The 18,178-nt window shown below is 37.9% G+C and overlaps 1 protein-coding gene across 2 annotated transcripts in view; it reads left to right on the top strand.

Annotated features, from left to right (window-relative positions):
* NRG1 (neuregulin 1) overlaps positions 1-18,178 on the top strand; it is a 1,107,867-nt gene that overhangs the window by 934,371 nt on the left and 155,318 nt on the right. For both annotated transcript variants that reach the window (XM_047090541.1, XM_047090547.1), the window contains exons 2-3: positions 795-972; positions 11,678-11,799. In XM_047090541.1, the coding sequence (XP_046946497.1) occupies positions 795-972; positions 11,678-11,799 (300 nt within the window). The remainder of the gene's footprint in view (positions 1-794; positions 973-11,677; positions 11,800-18,178) is intronic.

The following is an 18,178-nucleotide window of genomic DNA, read 5'->3' as shown; positions in this document are numbered from 1 at the left end:
ATCAAACTGACAGTTTGATCTGAGTATGGTTGTCATCTGGAATGGTCATTCATTGCATGGAGGACACCAGCCTGAGGCCCAATAAAAAAAGTGATGTCGCTAAAGAATTTCTTTCTTGAAGAAAGGAACGTCGTTAAGAGTTATGAGTTCTCTTTGTCCTTTGGTCACCTCCGATGATAGCATCGTCTAACTCTGACTCTCCAGAAACATTGTAACCGTGAACAAGTCAGTCACTTACCCGTCTCTGAATTTAAACTTCCCCATTTAAAAAATGGGTATGAGGCCTGCTGTACGTATTTACAGAGCCATGATGAAGATTATTTGTGATCTGAGATGTGAACGTACTTTCAAAATAATGGCCTATATATAGTACACATGAAACTAATATAACACTGTATGTTAACTATACTGGAATTTAAAATAATAATAATATTAGTCATAATGGCCTAGCTGCGTATTCTCCTTTAGCATAGTTTTTTGTCTTTTTGAAATAACCACTGTTCAGGATTTTTAATGGCATCAGAAAAATGTAAAGATTGAGGAATTGACCATTTAGACTATTTTATAGTCTAGGTTCCCCTTGCTCTCCCCTGCCCCAAGTATATTTTATATTTGGGCATTTTATTTTTCTCCAAGCTGAGATCCATTTTGGTTGACTCATTTTTTCCCCCCTTCTGTCTTTCTCTCTCAGATAGTAAAACATTTGGGAATGGTGTCTTGATCCAGCTCACCTAAAATTAATGTTTCTCTTTAGAAGATGATCTAAATTTTTTTCCTTCTCTTTTGTTTTTTAGCTTTGCCTCCCCGATTGAAAGAGATGAGAAGCCAGGAGTCTGTTGCAGGCTCTAAACTAGTGCTTCGGTGTGAGACCAGTTCCGAATACTCCTCTCTCAAGTTCAAGTGGTTCAAGAATGGGAACGAATTAAACCGAAAGAACAAACCACAGAACATCAAGATACAAAAAAAGCCAGGGTAAGTATCATGCATATAATAGCAGAGGCAGTGTCTAGCAATGGAATGCTATAAAATATAATAAAAATTATTCTCAGCCCCAATAAATAAATTTACTATCAAAAAGCATGATCTATAGTAAATGAAAAAGGTTTTTTCATTCTATGGTGGCCAGAAATTGCGTTACTATATAGAAAGGAATTTGAAACTTTGATTCTTGCAGCTTCTGGATGAGGAAAGAAAACGAGTGGGGAGAGAACTGTAGGGCATGGAGGGGGATGGGAGGGAGAAGGAAGGAAGTAGCTTTAGTGGTAGTGGTAGCTGCTGTAATTGGAATATGTTAGCTCTTAAAATTTGACTTCTTAAAAATAAGACAAATGCTGTTGAGAGTACAGTGCCTTCTACAATCAATATCCCAACTTCGTGATAAAGCTCAATAAATACCTAGATTTGTGGAAAGAGAATGCGGTCACTCGAATTTGAACTATTTTCAAGTTAAGAGGTTAATACATACAGCTATACCTAATAAGTTTTTTTAAGTTTATTTATTATTTTTGAGAGAGAGAGAGAGTGAGCACGCGTGGGAGAAGGGCAGAGAGAGAGGGAATCCCAAGCAGGATTGGCACAGAGCCCGACTGTCGGCACAGAGCCCGACTCGGGGCCTGAACCCATGGACCATGAGATTATGACTTGAGCCGAAACCGAGCGTTGGATGCTCAACTGATGAGCCACCCAGGCACCTCCCCCCAATAAGTTTTTTTAACTGACAATTCTGTGAAACTACATCACCCACTGTAGCAGATTAAAACATCAGAGCATTTTAGCAAGAATCTTAAATCATCCCACCTTCCTTGTGGAGGTTCACATTTGGAAAGGCTTCTTGTGATTCCTATAACCTCTTGGAGGGGGGTTTATACCTACTCTAAAACGATGCTCCTTTATTATTCCTATTCTCCTCATTTTTATTTACCTCCTTAGTTAAGAGATTCTCTTCTGACATCAAACTACATTTTGAAATTAAGGAAGAGATAAGTATGTGAGAGTTTTGCTTGCAAATAATCCTTTCATCAGTGTGACCTGTGTGATAGGACTTCCAAACTCAAAGATCACATTTTCTTTTTATAATCTTTAAAAAAATTTTTTTTAATGTTTATTTTTGAGAGAGAGAGAGAGAGAGAGAGAGAGAGAGACAGATTGCAAGTGGAGAAGGGGCAGAGAGAGAGGGAGAGACAGAACCTGAAGCAGGCTCCAGGCTCTGAGCTGTCAGCACAGAGCCCGATGCGGGGCTTGAACCCACGAATCGTGAGATCGTGACCTGAGCCAAAGTTGGACGCTTAACTGACTGAGCCACCCAGGCGCCCCAAAGATCACATTTTCTTTACTCATGCTTCCGCAGATTCCAGTGACATCCCAGATGTGATACTGGCAGCAACAACAAAAGAGTCTCCTCCTGTACTTTGATTTTCTAGAACACCTACCAAAAAATTGTCACACAGTCATGAAGCAAGAGAAAACAAAGTGATTATAATGGAAATTTAATGTAATCTTCCCAAAGTGTTTAATTGCTCTAATAACCATAATCAGTGAATTTCCCCCCTAGTTTCCATGGCTTTATTAACTACACTGCTTAGTCTCCTTATTTAGTGTGTCAGCAGGATCTCTTAACTTGGACAAAAGAGTAGGGATTGCTTTTGCAACAGATGCTTCTCCAAAGATATAAAAACTAACTCTGTAAAGTGACATGGTGTGGTTTTTTTGTTTTTTGGGTTTTTTTTTTTTTTTACATAATATTACTTATTGCAACATTCCCATAGGTAGTAGGGGAAGTTGAACTGTACATGGTGACTAATTTTGCATATTAAGAAATTTAGATGGAAAACAAAAATGTTCTGCCTGGCTTTGAGTCATACGAGTAAGAAACTACGCCGGAACACAGATCTGTTCCTTGGGTCCCTTTAATGCCTTACTCCTTCTTTTAAAAATGGAAAGCATACAGGTGTAATAACCTGTGTGCATGTGGGGAGGGGAGGAGGAAGAGCAAGTGAACTGAAAAAAAATAACTATGATGCTTTGACAAGTGTAACAAGAAAAAAAAACTTTTAGATACTAGATTTTGGAGTCTGCTTTGTTTTTCATCAATTAGACACATTCATAAGAAACTAAGTTATCTTCACATGCAGGAGAATGTCTCATTTCTTTCCACATGGCTGTCAAATGATATCAGTAATATTTAGGTGCCCACGGAAGGCTTTATGCTGGGAATGGGAGGAAATGGGAGCAGCATGGGGCGTTATCTCTGCACTCAGGGGGGTCACAGATCATATAGGGATTCTGGAGTTCAGCCTTATCTGAAAGCATGGTGGTTTCCGAGGTCGTATGCTAAAGCACTCTTAGGGCTGGGGAACTTCAGGATTTTCAAGCAGCCCATCCATTTGCAAATAGTGACCTTTTAGAAAATTATTATTTATATTAAGGTAAATTCTACTCTAAGTCAAGATTTAATTAGGGAAAATACTCCTGATGAATGATCTGGCCCATCATACATACAGTAAAGCCTGGTGCCAAATTGTAGGTTCCTGATACTGAGCTTGGGAAGAGGGAGAGACCCCAAGAGCTATAGGAGTAGCCACGAAGAGGTGGATTTGTCTGCTGAAGGGAGAGAATCCCCTCTGGCTGGGTGGGTAGGGTGGGATGGGAAGTTATAGAGAAGGAGCAGAACGGTAGTCAGTAGCAAGTTCTGGGTTTTTGTTTGTTTTGTTTTTAATTTTTTTTAATGTTTATTTATTTTTGAGAGAGACAGAGAGTGTGTGCAGGGGAGGGGCAGAGAGTGGGGGAGAGGCAGACAGCAAAGAGGATCCAAAGTGGACTCTGATGCAGGGCTCAAACTCACGAACCAGGAGATCATGACCTGAGCCAAAGTCAGATATTTACCAACTCAGCCACCCAGGCGTGCCACAAGTTCTGTTTATAGGACAGTAGAGAGGCCAGTGGGCGAGTCGATGGGAATTCAGTCCTTTATGAGACAAGATGCTGTGTGTCAGACCCTGGGCTAGATGCCAGGTACCCAGACATGGAGGACATGCTCCCTGTTCTTAAGAGGCAGGTGGTCTAGAGGGGAGAGAGTTGCTGAACAGTTAAAATATTCCATCTTAACTTCTACGGTAGCGATAGTCATTGGGTGTCATAGCAGGAAGTGCAAGGGGACCCAGTCAGGGACAGGGGAGGCTTCCAAGAAAGAAGGAGAGGAGGAGGGGAGGGAGAAGAGGTTGAGGGAATAGAACAAAGCATCTTCAGACTGCAAGTATTTAGTCTAAGGATGCCTGGGGAGAAGCAAATGAAGTTGAGTAGATAAGGTGAACGTGGTTTTGAAAACAGTATGTATATGTTTAAAGAGGGAATTTGTTGCATGGCTTGGATGACATATAAAAGAGTCATCAGTATTCAGAAAAGCATTTTCATGTTGGCTTCATAGGTCCAGACAGCTAAGAGTACTGTCTACATGTTAATAAAATCCCATTATACCAGAAAGGCCAATATTCAGAAATTACTTCTTTTAAACAATAGCCTTGCTGGAAAGAATTAAATGGAAGAAAAGGCGTTTTATTCAGGTTGTGTGACTGTAAATTACTCTTGGCAAAACATTTTAACATATTTGATCTTCCAAAAATAAGACACTTTGTGTAAAGTGGGCCATTAGTGTTGTCAACTTTTTTTTAAGGCTAAAGAACCAAATTCAATCTAAATTTAATTAACATTTGCAAGGTGCCCTATTATTTCAACTTGTCCTATACATATAAGAGAATGGATACGATTTTCAAAAAATGTTTACTTATTTATTGGGAGGAGGGGCAGAGAGAGAGGGAGAGAGAGAATCCCAAACGGGCTCCGTGTTGTCAGCACAGAGCCCCATGCGGGGCTGGATCCCACAAACTGTCAGATCATGACCTGAACTGAAATCAAGAGTTGGATGCTTAACAGGCTGAGCCACCTAAGCGCCTGAGAATGGATACTATTATTGTTATATCCATTTAAAAAAAAAATGAGTGTCCTAAGATGAGGGAAGTTTAGTTTCTTGCTGTATATCCAATGTTAATGAATGCTCAAGCTTGGATTTGAAATAGGTCTGACTCAATGCCTGCTGTCTTTTCAGTTACTGGTGATTTTTCTACGTATAGTGAAGCCACAACACAGGGCTAGAGACATGCTTAGGCATTGGGTGATGGTCTTTCATAAAAAAGCACTCTAATTTTTCAGTTTCACCTACATATTCAAATTGTTAACGTTTTGCCTTGGTTACTTTGTTACTCAAACTTTATCTTCAGCTTTGATCAACCAAGCAGAGGTGAATTGTAGTGTGAGATTTAGGTTTCATTGGGATTGTCTTTATTTTAAGAAAAATGTTGACTCTTTTCCAATCCTTAGTCTAGGTTTTCTTTTTCACAGAATCTAGATGGTACGTTGCAGCCAGAATTTCCCTTTAATCCCTTAGCGTTAGGAAAACACATCACAGCAATAAGCAATCTCCATTATTTTGTGAAGTCTTATCGCCCTTCTGTCCTGCTCCTACTAATGACATACATTCTTACATGTTCTTCCTATGATTTCAAATTTACATTTGAGGCTGTTTATTTTATTTGGCGAAGCAACGGGTGGAACCAATTTTTTAAAAATGGAAAATGCCCTAGTGTTATGTGTCTGCTTATCCTTTTGTTCTGTTTCCTCTGCCGGGTGGATAGTTTTGGCCAAGAAGACTAGTTAAAGAGCTTGGAGTGTGACAGATTCATATTTGAGGCTGTCAGACCGGCCTCATTGAAATATCTGTTCTACGTTAGCCTCGTGAAAGGCCGACTTCCTGTCATGTGTGTGTGGCACGCTCCTTTGGATGCCCATAGTGTTTCCTCAGCTCTTCTTTTCCACTCTCACATATTTTACTTTTGTTTAAAATTGGATCTAATTGGTTTGGTCAGATTTCTGCAAAAGTTTTAAAGGAATGCTTTCTTCTGTTGACAATTGTTGCGGGTCTTTGACTGTATAATAGAAAACGTTCACATGCATCCCTTTCTTTTATCAGCTGAACGGTTCTTGCAGATCATTTTAGTTTTATATTATAAGGAAATTTCAAATTCCTTGGGTGTAAATGGGAATAGTCAGTGCCCATTTCATAGGGTTTATGTGAGGTGTTTGGTGCAGTCCCTAGTATTGTATATGATAGCTGCTTCTCCCTGCTCTGTATCCTTCTCTTTATTGACAGGTCGACAGTGTCTGAAGCTGTGTTGAACACACACACACACACACACACACACACAAGCACACTCACATACTCGCATACACACACACTCACAGAGTTCATATAGGATTCCTTAGAGATCAGAGGAATGGAATTCTATCAACTGATGAGATATTCCCATATGCATTAAAGTTGCCTTGGCCTATAAACTGTGGTGGAAGAATCAAGCCAACTAAGAAAAAGGAGATAGTAGTTATTGGAACCTTGGGCCCATTTTGTCAGTAAGTACTTATTGAGAGAACAGAGTTTGCATTTTGATATTAAAAAAAGAGAAATTGGGGTGCCTGGGTGGCGCAGTCGGTTAAGCGTCCGACTTCAGCCAGGTCACGATCTCGCGGTCGGTGAGTTCGAGCCCCGCGTCGGGCTCTGGGCTGATGGCTCAGAGCCTGGAGCCTGCTTCCCATTCTGTGTCTCCCTCTCTCTCTGCCCCTCCCCCGTTCATGCTTTGTCTCTCTCTGTCTCAAAAATAAATAAAGCGTTAAAAAAAAAAAAGAGAAATTAATATTTAGAACTTTTGTCTTTAAATCAGTCTGTATTACTTTATTTTTACATAGTATTGTTTTTCTTAATCCAAAAGTAATGTATGCTCATAAGAAGTCTAAATATTGCAGGAATATAGAATGTGACTGTAATAAGAGTTAACACTTATTGGGAGTGCATTTAAACACTTTACATGAGTTAATTCTTTTAATACTTTTAGAAAGTGAAAATCCACTAAAACATCAACCCCTCCCAGATTTCTGGATAACTCGTTGATTAAAGAGCAAAAGGTTCATTTTATGATTGGAAGGGAAGTCACCCTTTTTCCAAGTTAACTTCCTTCCTATGGAGAGCCTACGGTAGCCTAATTAAAGAGAGTAAAACAAAACTGTTGTAACCATACTTATCAAATCCCCAAATCATTGCAATATATAATTTTCAAGAAAGGATTATCTATTTCTACTGTCTTCCTGCTTCCTGTTCCTTACTCTAGGACCTAAGGATTGAAGACTCTCATAGTTCAATGTATCATTGGAATTCAAAAGGATCTTAATGATCATCTGGATAAATGTTTTTCCCATCGTGTCCCTGAAGAATCTTCAGATTGAAAATGGGCTGCCAGCCACTTTGACCTGAACATCTTTGTCTCTTCATGATAGCTTTGAATATAAGGCTCTGTTTTAAGCTTTCACTTTAAAACAGGATTTTTTTTTTTCAAAATACTTGAAACCACTGATCTAATTTAATCTTTTCTCTGCATAGAGATATTCTTGACAGGTGGTTATCCAGACTTGAATCTTTCCAAAGAGAAAGACACCCTCCCCATTTTTGAATGTTCAAAAATTCTTCCTTACACTCAAAATATGCCTTCTTTTTCCTGTAAGACATAATTCCACAAGAGCCTCCCCAGATAGTTTTCTTTTCCAGGTGACCATGAAATATATTTAAAAAGCTATCCATATCATGTTCATAGGTGCCTGCCAGTAGGACCTCTGTTTCTTTAACAGAATCTTCTCTAGTGATAAGATTTGTAAGCTGTATTCAACGCTGATCAACCTCTTCTAAAGTCCTCTAGTTATTGATATTTTTTATCAAATGCCACTTCAAAACATAATTAAATATTCTAGATGTGATCCCGCCTGTGAGCAGTGTATTGAGACTTTTATCCAGTTTGATTTATGCTGTTTTAATATTAATATGGCCCAACAGTGTATGTTTCTTTTTTTTTATTTCTTTTTTTAGTAGTTGTTTAAAATGGAATAATGTTAAATTCATGGCTAATTGAAATCCTTTTTTCTGTATATATTATTGTCAAGGCACATCTCTCCAAGCCTGTATTTTGCTACTGATTTTTGAACTGGAATGTATTTGTTATGTTTGTCTTGATTAAACTGAACCTTGCTCTGGGCCGATTGATGTTCAGTCCTAGAAATCCCAGCGGGTTCTCTATGGAAAGGATACCTTAGCCACATGTCACCCTTGCCTTGGAAATTCATAGCACATATTTGCATAAAAACCACTAAGAGGTACTGTTGTAAAGAAATCTATTTAACTTTGTTCAATGCAGTATTTATTTGAGCATAGAAAATTTTTCTTTTTTTTTTTTTTATTCTTTCTCTTTTTCAAGCATAAAATTTATTACATTACTTGGAATAATATTCCAGGAAACACTGTGTAGGTCTATTAGGAAGATTTTTAAGAACTAACCCTTTAAGGCAATTTAATTGTAAATTTGATTACCATGTTTCTTATAGTTTGATCCAGTTCGTTAGTAAAAATGTTAATGGCACAGGGCTGAGAAAGAACTCCTCACGTATCATTAAGGACTCCTCCTTAACTTACGTAAATAGGAAAGAAGGGGTGTTCTTGGAATCATTGTATCTCAGAGTGTGTTGTATATTCTTGGGATGTTATTGTGATAATTTAGAATTTAGGGGCTTAACAAGAAAAGTTACCATTTTCTTATTTTATGTTTTAATTTTTTTTTTATTTTAGAGAGAAAGAGGGCACGAGTGGGGAGGAGGGGCAGAGGGAGAGAGACAGAGACAGAGACAGAGAATCTTAAGCACGCTCCATGCTCAGTGCAGAGCTCCACACAGGGCTCCATCCCATGACACTGGGATCATGACCAGACCTGAAATCAAGAATCGGATGCTAAACCAACTGAGCCATCTAGGCTGTCAGCACAGAGCCCGATGAGGGGCTCAAACCCACAAACCATGAGATCAAGACCTGAGCTGAAGTGGGATGGTTAACCAAATGAGCAACCCAGGTGCCCAGGAATCCACTCTTTCTTCTGTGTTGAAAACCAGGATATTATTCCTCAACCTGACATTCTTCATGATTTATCTATCAGTTATTGTTAGTGGTTCCATAGTCATACATGAAAATTCTTTCAGCTAGTGATGTTACTTTGGGCTGAACAAGCTTATTATAGTGTTTATTACATTGTTTCTCACTCTTCTTCATTGGTGTCTGTCATAAAGGAAACTTGGTGTTTATGGACAAAGTTGTATAAATAGCTGATAACTCATTAGGAAAAACACTAGATTTGAATACTCCAAAACCAGGCTTAAAAGTTAGCAGAACTTGATGGGGATAATGTCCTAATATTGTTGTATTTTCATAATTTTACAAGTTGTGATAGTTTATTACTAGATCTTAATATCGATTTGCCAAGATACATGCCCTCAGATTGTTCTGTTTTGGTTTACAGGGATATATTTCAGGGAAACTTTTCTGTGGAGAACCTGTGTGATTAATATGTGAATATTGCTGTATAAATGGCCCTTGGTGGTCCTCCCCACTACATGGGTAAATTACCCACTACAAGGGTGTTATTATATTAGGTCCCCTTCTTATCGACTTTGTTCTGTGACCATTGTATTCAGGAAATGGGAACAGATACGCCATGTGGATGACAAGGATTCCATCTTCAAAAAAGTTAGTCACTAAATATATTCCCCTCTTGGAGAGTCAGAGTATATTAGCATATTAAAGATTTGGAGATTTCCTGTAGGATTAACAAGACAAAAAAAAGCCTGTTTTTGTTTAACTAATGCCATGTTTTCAAAATTTGTTTGAATACAGTACACTTTGTTTTGTTTTAAGTTTTCTCAAGTTTACTTGTTGACATTGTACTAAGTCACAACTAATGCAGCAATTTTTAGTCCACATGTTGGTTTGACCATTGCTGCCTTGGTCTGGACCTCCTCCCACTGCTGCGCCCTCTTAATATCGCAGCCTCCTTTCCTGCAGCCAACATTAGGAACATTAGGTCTTGGAGAGAGCTTAAGTGGGAGCATCCAAATATTTTCTTCATTTGTTCACACATTCATCCAGTAATGTTTGAGGATACACCAAGGACAAAACAGTGGCATATCCTCATAGAACTTTGAGGATACCCGGAAGTTTAAATTATGGACTCCCCCTCCAAAGCATATGTCCTAGCTTGAAAAATAAGATATACTGAAAGAACTGTGAGGACCAGGAGGTACTCAAGGCCATCAGAATTTAGACAATGAAGAGAGCAGCACCAGCTACGTGATCATGAAAGCTTTGATGAAAGAATTGGCACTTGAGGTGGTCCCTAAAGGTCAGCTTATATCTTGATGGGTACAAATATGGGACCCCCTTTCTAGGAAGAAGAAATGGCACAAGGGAAACACCATGATGGAAGGCCGTAAGGCTTACATATGGGACTGGGTGGGTGGTTCAGTTCAACAGACTGGAGGAGAATCGTAGGAATTCAGTTTTCATTAATTAGGACAATTGATCAAATTTGAGTAATAATATTACCTGCCAAGAGAACTAGAAACTTCACTATAAAACTAGGAAGTTGTAACTTATGCGAGCTTTGCATATAATTTTGAGTTGCTGTCTTCTCTCCCTGTTATCATCCCAAGAGCCCAAGCAGTCAGTCTGAGGTGTGACTTTAAAAAGCCTTTAGTGGGGGCACCTGGGTGGCTCAGTCGGTTAAGCCTCCAACTTTGGCTCAGGTCATGATCTTGTGGGCCGTGTGTTCAAGCCCCACGTTGGGCTCTATGCTGACAGCTCAGACCTTGGAGCCCACTTCAGATTCTGTGTCTCCATCTCTCCCTGTCCTTCTCCCACTCACATTCCATCTGTCTCCCTCAAAAATAAATAAAACATTTAAAAAATTAAAAATAAATAAATAAAAAGTCTTTAGTAAACTCAACCAACCCCAGTGGTTCTGAGTTTTTAAATCATGGAGACTGCTTAAATTATTGGCTATATGCAACAGTAAAACACAGACAGATGCAAATTACAATGCTGCCCAGGCTGAAAGAGTGCTGAATATTGATTTATATGCAGTTTTATAAATGTGTGTGCTGTTGTTGTATATTTATTTCAATATTAAGAGTGATTTGTGTCCTTCTATGCTCCTAGCAATGAAAATCTTAAATTCCCTTTCTTTTGTAAGTACTAAATCCTCTTCATTCAAAATTAACATAATTCCTAATGATACTACTGAGAAAAGTGCAGAGGATTTTAATCTATTCTAGCCTTCCTTAAGTGTCTGTCCTTACCAGATTTGTAAATGATTTTATGCTTTTTTAATCTTCCTAGTGGCGGATGACATTTAGATATAGAAAGGAAGAAAATTTACCAATTGGTTTGAAAAAAATATCTGGGGCATGATGTGTTTAGTGGTGGCAGCAGAGGAATAAAAAGAAAAATTAGAGAAGACTTACTTTAAATTACTAATCTTGGTGATAAAATTAAGGTCATGTTCATGGTATAACTTAAATGTGATAATATCTCATTTTTACTCTTGGTCACATCATACATGTATGTATTAGTAAGTTGTGTTTTAACATGGTCCCTGTAGAGTGGGGAGGGGGAGTTTGAGAACCCCGAAACTACAGAGCAATAGATTTTGATGGTCACTGTATTTCTGTGAAATATACTTACACCACTTTTGTCCTGATCTTACAGGAAGTCAGAACTTCGCATTAACAAAGCATCACTGGCTGATTCTGGAGAATATATGTGCAGAGTGACCAGCAAATTAGGAAATGATAGTGCCTCTGCCAATATCACCATTGTGGATTCAAACGGTAAGAGATACCTACTACATCCTGTTTCTCAGTCTGTAAGAGGAGTAATCGAGATGTGTGGTAAGAGTTGTAATATAAACTTGTATGTTAAATCTTCCTGTGAACAAATAAAAAACATGGAAGGAAAACCATATACTCCAAGTATCTTGTGTGTCTTCCATGAAATTCTTCATTCCCCAATTTCATATAAACCTGAAATACACATAGATTTTATTTTTTGACTTCAATAAGGTCATGAACGGCAGAAACAGAAAGAGGTTATACCTCTTTTTAAATTTGTCAGGGACGGCTGTCAAGTCTTTGGCTCTATCCATAACAGAATATGTACGTGTATATATATGTGTGTGAGTATTTATATACAGAATACATATGTATATGCAGGATATGTATATTACATGCATATGTATGTACATATGAATATTCCAAATGAATATATGTACAGTGTATGTGTGTGTGTGTGTGTGTGTGTGTATGCATAAAAGAATACAATCCTGACTCAGTCCTGGATATTTTAATGTTCTCCTGCGTGTTTTTAATACAGCTGGCTCTAGGTAGTAGGAAGTTAGGCCTATCAATTTTTTTTAGGCCTGTTACTTCTGAAAACAGGAGAGACTTAGAGGCAAAGCATTTGCTACCATGTTTAGTCGACTTCTGCTTCGCTGAGAACAGTGCCAGGGAGATTTGTTAAGCAAATGGAGGCCTTGGAGGTAGAAGGTACTGCTTCCCCTCCAGCAGCTTCTCCGAGTGATCTAAGAAGTAAAAGCATCACAGCTGGTGGCTGTCTGCTCATGATACCCCAATACTCCGCAATTTGATGGAGTCACCTCTAGAAGCTGATGAGTTAGCAGGGAGCGTCTCAATCTCTTGAAATAATAAAATGTGACTTCAAAAACCCTTTGGTGCTTCTTTTTCTTTTTGCATTATGGCACTTAACTACTGCCCACACGAGCCCTGTCATCTGTCATAAAGCCAAGCCTAATTACACTGCTCTGCTCTAGGCAGGAGATGAGAGAGAGTGTCCGCTGTGAAGGCCTCGTCTCTTAAAGTGGTAAGGTAAGAATGTGAGGGACGAGTAAAAATAACTCGAGGGTCACCTCCACAGGAGACTGATGTAGTTTGTGTCCGTTGACTTAGTAGGATAGCGAGAGGGAGTAAGATAAAAATATGGGGCGGAGTTGGGAAAGTTAATTCCCAGCCTTCTCTGGATTCCCCACTGAACTGCTCTGTCGCAGGGTAATCAGAGTTCATTACTTAAATCTTAAATACCTGCCTCCACAGAGAGTAAAGGACAACAGTGAAAAGTAGTTTCCATTACTATTTTTAGGAGCTGCGTTTATAGTTTAAAATGTAAAAGCCATTTAAAATTTATATGGGTAAATATAGCATCACTTTACTTTTTAATCAGCACAGGTTAAGCAGTAAGCATGCCACTGGCATTATTTTACCCCACATGGAATTTTATAGGATGCTACTTGAAACACAAATTTAAAAACCTATTTCAGTGGCTTATTCTTGTTTTTTTTTTTTTTTTTTCTTATTGTGCCACGTTTAGTAGCTTGTTCTCAGCTTGTCATTGGCTTGGTTGAACGTGTCTCCTTGTGGTAAATGCTATTGAATTATGATTTTGACACTTGGATTAGATTTGTAGAGCAATGTAGACTATAAATTCCCAGGAAAATACAATTAGAATAAGTGTCACGGTCTCACAGAGTGCTTACAGTACGATTCTATTATTCTGTGTTTTCTGATTTACAGGAGTAAGCAGTGAATTATTTACTGCTATATCATTCCTGGCAAAAGCCCATAGGGTTTAGTTTCTTATTAATTTTGGGGTGCCGAATGATAATACAGCTTTTTACATTTCTCTCATAGGAGAGACATCCGACTCATTTTTCCATATTAATTCCTTCAAGAATTGGCTGCCAATTTGAATGTTTAGTATTAACCAATTATAATGTAGAGAAATGAAAGTTGGGATGTTTTTGATAATCAGTTTTTTTTTACGTGACAAGAGGAAAGAGAAGTTCACAGAATATTGTAAGGAAGTGATTCTTAAACAACCAACTAAAATTCATTATAGAATGGGGTCTTACTGGCTTACATAGAGCATCTGAAGGAGAATAAAGAATCTCAATTACAATGCAGGGTGGTCTGTTTTGTTTTCTTTTTTTTTTTTTTTTCTTAGAAGCCTAGAAATAGTTCATCCTTATCCAACCTTCTCATTACATTTTAAAAGGTATGTAGACTTAGCATGTGTCTGAAAACAGATACATTCAGAGTCACGAGATATTTGGTAGCAAAGAAGGACGCCAAACCAGATTTCTTATATTCCTGGTCTAATATGGCTCACTCTGTACCTGTGTGTTTGTGAATGTTTAAGTAGATTCTTTGGTGTGTGAAGGACAAAAACTGATGGAAGGGTGTGAGACATAAAGAACAAGGAGTTCTGTGGGGAAGAACTGGAACTTCATTGTTACTGGGGTTCAAGAAGAAAAGTGAACCCAGGGCATATCTAAAAATTTAAGTGACAAGGGTTTCCGGATCTTCTCTCTAGTATTTCTGCCTTTGATGTGCCTCAGATACCTTCTTGATTCTTCTACTTCTTTTATCTTCTCACCTCTCTTGCTTTCAACTATGCCACTTTATATTCTGAACTCTAACCTGATTGTGATCCCACTTGGTCATTTCTTCATGACTCTTTTTAAGGCATTCTTTCCATTTTAATTCCTATTTTATGACTGCTTTCTTAGTTCCGAAGCAGATTCCCCATTGCCAGCATCTGATTTGCAGAACTTACTGTGCCAGACCATATGGAAAGACCTAGAGAGCTTACCAATTATCTACCTTCTGGTCAAGTGTCTGCTCTGGGCTCACCACTGGAGAGTGAAATGAAACATGGCTTCCTAGAAACGCCCCTCTCCTCAGAGGCTGCGGACCTGTGTGCTGTTCATCAGAGCCTCTGGGCCAGCAGCCACCATGATAGACGAGGCCAATGTGTTCGGCAATATCAGGAGACTCTCTTTTCCTTCTACCCCTCAGTGGCTTAGTGGCAGCACAACCAAAAAGAAAATAAGTGATCATTCTGATCCTTCAGCCTCTTCTACTGCTCTGCTCTCTGAATTTGCTATATTCAGACCAATTCTGGTTATCAAAGAAGTCTCAGCTCAGGTTGGGAGCTCCCTGGGACTCAGACACATAACCTTTATGTTGTCACATCCCTGTGTCCTTTGAAATCTGGGCAAACATTGCACATAAACACTCTTTCAGAGAGAAAAAGAGCACTCTACTATGGTTGTAAACTGCCACCTGGCTAAACCATCTCTTCCTAAATGTATTTATGTTGACTTGGGCTGAGAGAGTGGAATTCTCAAGAATTTCATTTAACTTTGGGGCCCTAGAAAAAAAGTTTAAAAAATAAGAGCATGTTGTCAAAATATCATATTATATTGAACTCCCCTTGAGATTTTAATTTATGTTTTCTATAAAATACTAGTAATTTTGTTGATTTTGTGTTGTCTCACTCATCTCTCCCGTATTTAAGTACTTCAGTACATAACTATGGTCTGGTAATTTCTACACAGGTTGTCTTGCTGAAAGATCCTGGTTTGCTGCTGTGAACTAATTATCCTAATCTCATCCTATGCAACAGATTCCTTGTGATTTACTGAAATTCCCACATGGGTACCTTCTTGACACTGAGATGTTCAGAATGTATTTTGGCACGAGATTCTAGAGGAGATGGCAGAGGTTTGGGGGAGATCTGCCTGAGACATTGTTTTCTTTTCTCCCCAGAAAAAAAAAAGTGAAAAATGTAGCAGGATGACCTAGATATCTGATACTACTTTTAATTCCATTAACACAGCTATATAACTATCAGGAAAAAAAATTGGCTTAGACCATAAAAGTCTTCCATCCAATATTATGAACTTTCTGCAGTGAAAGTCATTGTTTAGATTTGCTTAGATTAGCAACTATGAAATGACAACAAAAACCCAAGAAATTCTCCTTGAATTGTTATAAGCTTGAGTGAAATAATGACCATATTTTCACTATTTTCAAGCATTTAGAAAAGAATATATATGTAGCCAATCATTTTGTTAAGCTACGTTTTAGAAATTTATGTTGTCTGCCTTTTCCATTGTCTTTTCAGTCCTATCTTATTTGGAAAAAAGAATTTGCCATACTGTAGACAGACACACACCTGTGCCATCTGCTCGTTAATTTTTGGATTTTGTGAGTGTAATAAGTCCATTGAGCTTTCTTGTAAAAAAGAATGTCACAGGGCGCCTGGGTGGCTCAGTCATTTGAGAGTCTGACTCTTGATTTCGGCTCCGGTTGTGATCTCACAGTTGTGGAATCCAGCCCCACATCTGGCTCCATGCTGAGCGTGGAGCTTGCTTAAGATTCTCTCTCTCTGTCTCTCTCTCACTGCCCCTCTTGCTTGCTCATTTGCGTGTGCTCTCTCTTTCTCTCAAAAAAAAAAAAAAAAAAAAAAGGATGCCATAGGCAGCCATCATTACATGATGCGTTAGGGTAGATTCCTTTCATTAATTCAAATATGGCAGCTTACAAGGCCACATATACTATGCCTATACAGATTATACACTGTATGTTCATTTTTATTTGCATTTCATTTTGCTTTGTCTTTATGTAGGAAACCTTAATTTCACAATTAATTCTTAGCTGAGGAGCTCCATGAAAACTCCTGGGCATCAGATTAGGGAAGAGAGTAATAGACCTAACTGGTTTTCAAATTAATTAAGTACTGCAGTCTTTAAAAGGTTAATACAAGAGAATATACATACTAATCAATCATATCCTCTACTAGATTTTCTTTTTTTAATCAGGAGAAAAATTATTTGAGTGAGATTCAAGATCCCATAGCAACGTTGGGCTCATAGCAATAAATTTGCTGTTTCCTCTGAGATGAACGAAAAATATTATGTCCACAAAATTTGACTAGTACATCAATGGATCCTTTAAAAAATTGGCTCGTGTGGGTTATAGGCTTAGCTTCCCCCTCTCCCAAATTGATGGTGGTGTTGAAAATGTTGTGATATTGGTAAACGAGCTGTAGTTACACTGACAATAATATAAAATGTTTTGTAATTTGTAAAGCAGTCCCCATGTATGTTGTATTATATTGTATTCCCATGAAGGCTAATAAGGAAGAACATCATGGGTGGAATGGAGATATCTTTCCAATGCATAGTATCCATTGTGTCTCTCCAGCATTTATTCCTCTTAAGAGGAAGCTCTCATTACGAGCAGGAATGCAGACACTTGAGGATGTTCCTGAAGTCATCTTCACTAGTGCCAATAAGTGGGCCCATTGTCAATCTGTAAAAAGATGACTTCATCATATTTTTTGTGCACACAATAAGAACCTGTAGTTTTAGAATAACAAAGAGTCACAGCAATGGATATTTAAATACATACAGGCAAATCATACATATGTTTGTATATATGTACATGTGTATTTTGCTTAATAGTTATATGCAGTATATTGTGCTCATGGTGAAATCTCAAACAAGTCATGAATACGTAATAATTAGAAAAACTACTTTCCAGAAGGTGTCATTTTTCAAATGCTGCAGCGTTTTCTTGAGACCAGATCTGATTTATTCAAAAAGCATTCAAACATTACAAATACACTAATGTTCCTTATGTTTACTTGCCTACACAGCCTAAGTTGCTCAGCTGTGTTCAGTTCCTGATAATTCTAAATCCTCATTAATTTGCACTAATGAAGGGGATGTCCTTTATAAATTAACAAACTTAATATACCAAATTACTGTAGGAAAAATATTTTGCTTAAGTAAATATCAGGAAGATTGCAGGTCTTAAAGTTTTTAAAATTTGTAATTGTAACAATTATTTTCAATCACTTATAACAAAAGATTGTTTTGTAAATCTATTAATTCTACCCGAAACATGCATAAAAATGCTTGCTGAGTGGTTTTAATTAAAAAGATTAATTTTTCTTATTAGCAAGGCTCTTTTAGTGTGGAGGTATACAACTTCCTAACTTGTGTTTCCCCCAAGATAATTCAGAAGGTTTTTATTTGGAACCATAATCATTAAAGATATTTTTAAGGTCTCCAGGGTAAATATCTAATTTTAGGAAGGGAGATTGTTATTGTTATTATTATTTTTAGAAAGTGAGGTTATTTTAAGTTGTCTCTGTGTAGATAGATTATTGTGGTAACCTCCTGTTCAGGTATTTTTATGTAACATTCAATTAAAAAAGGAAATGTTATGGTTAACCTTTCCTCTAATCTGAGATCTTTCATGCTGGAGCTAGAAAAGTACTTTTTTTTTCTTGGAAGGTCATAGTGGACAACTACTTGGTTTGTCAAAAATAAATTTGAAGAGTCTT

This window comes from Lynx rufus, unplaced genomic scaffold (genome assembly GCF_022079265.1).
Source record: "Lynx rufus isolate CCGP_SWC_20201006 ecotype Redwood Valley unplaced genomic scaffold, mLynRuf1.p SCAF_3, whole genome shotgun sequence".
NCBI lineage: Eukaryota > Metazoa > Chordata > Mammalia > Carnivora > Felidae > Lynx > Lynx rufus.
This window is presented reverse-complemented; position numbering and strand designations above follow the sequence as displayed.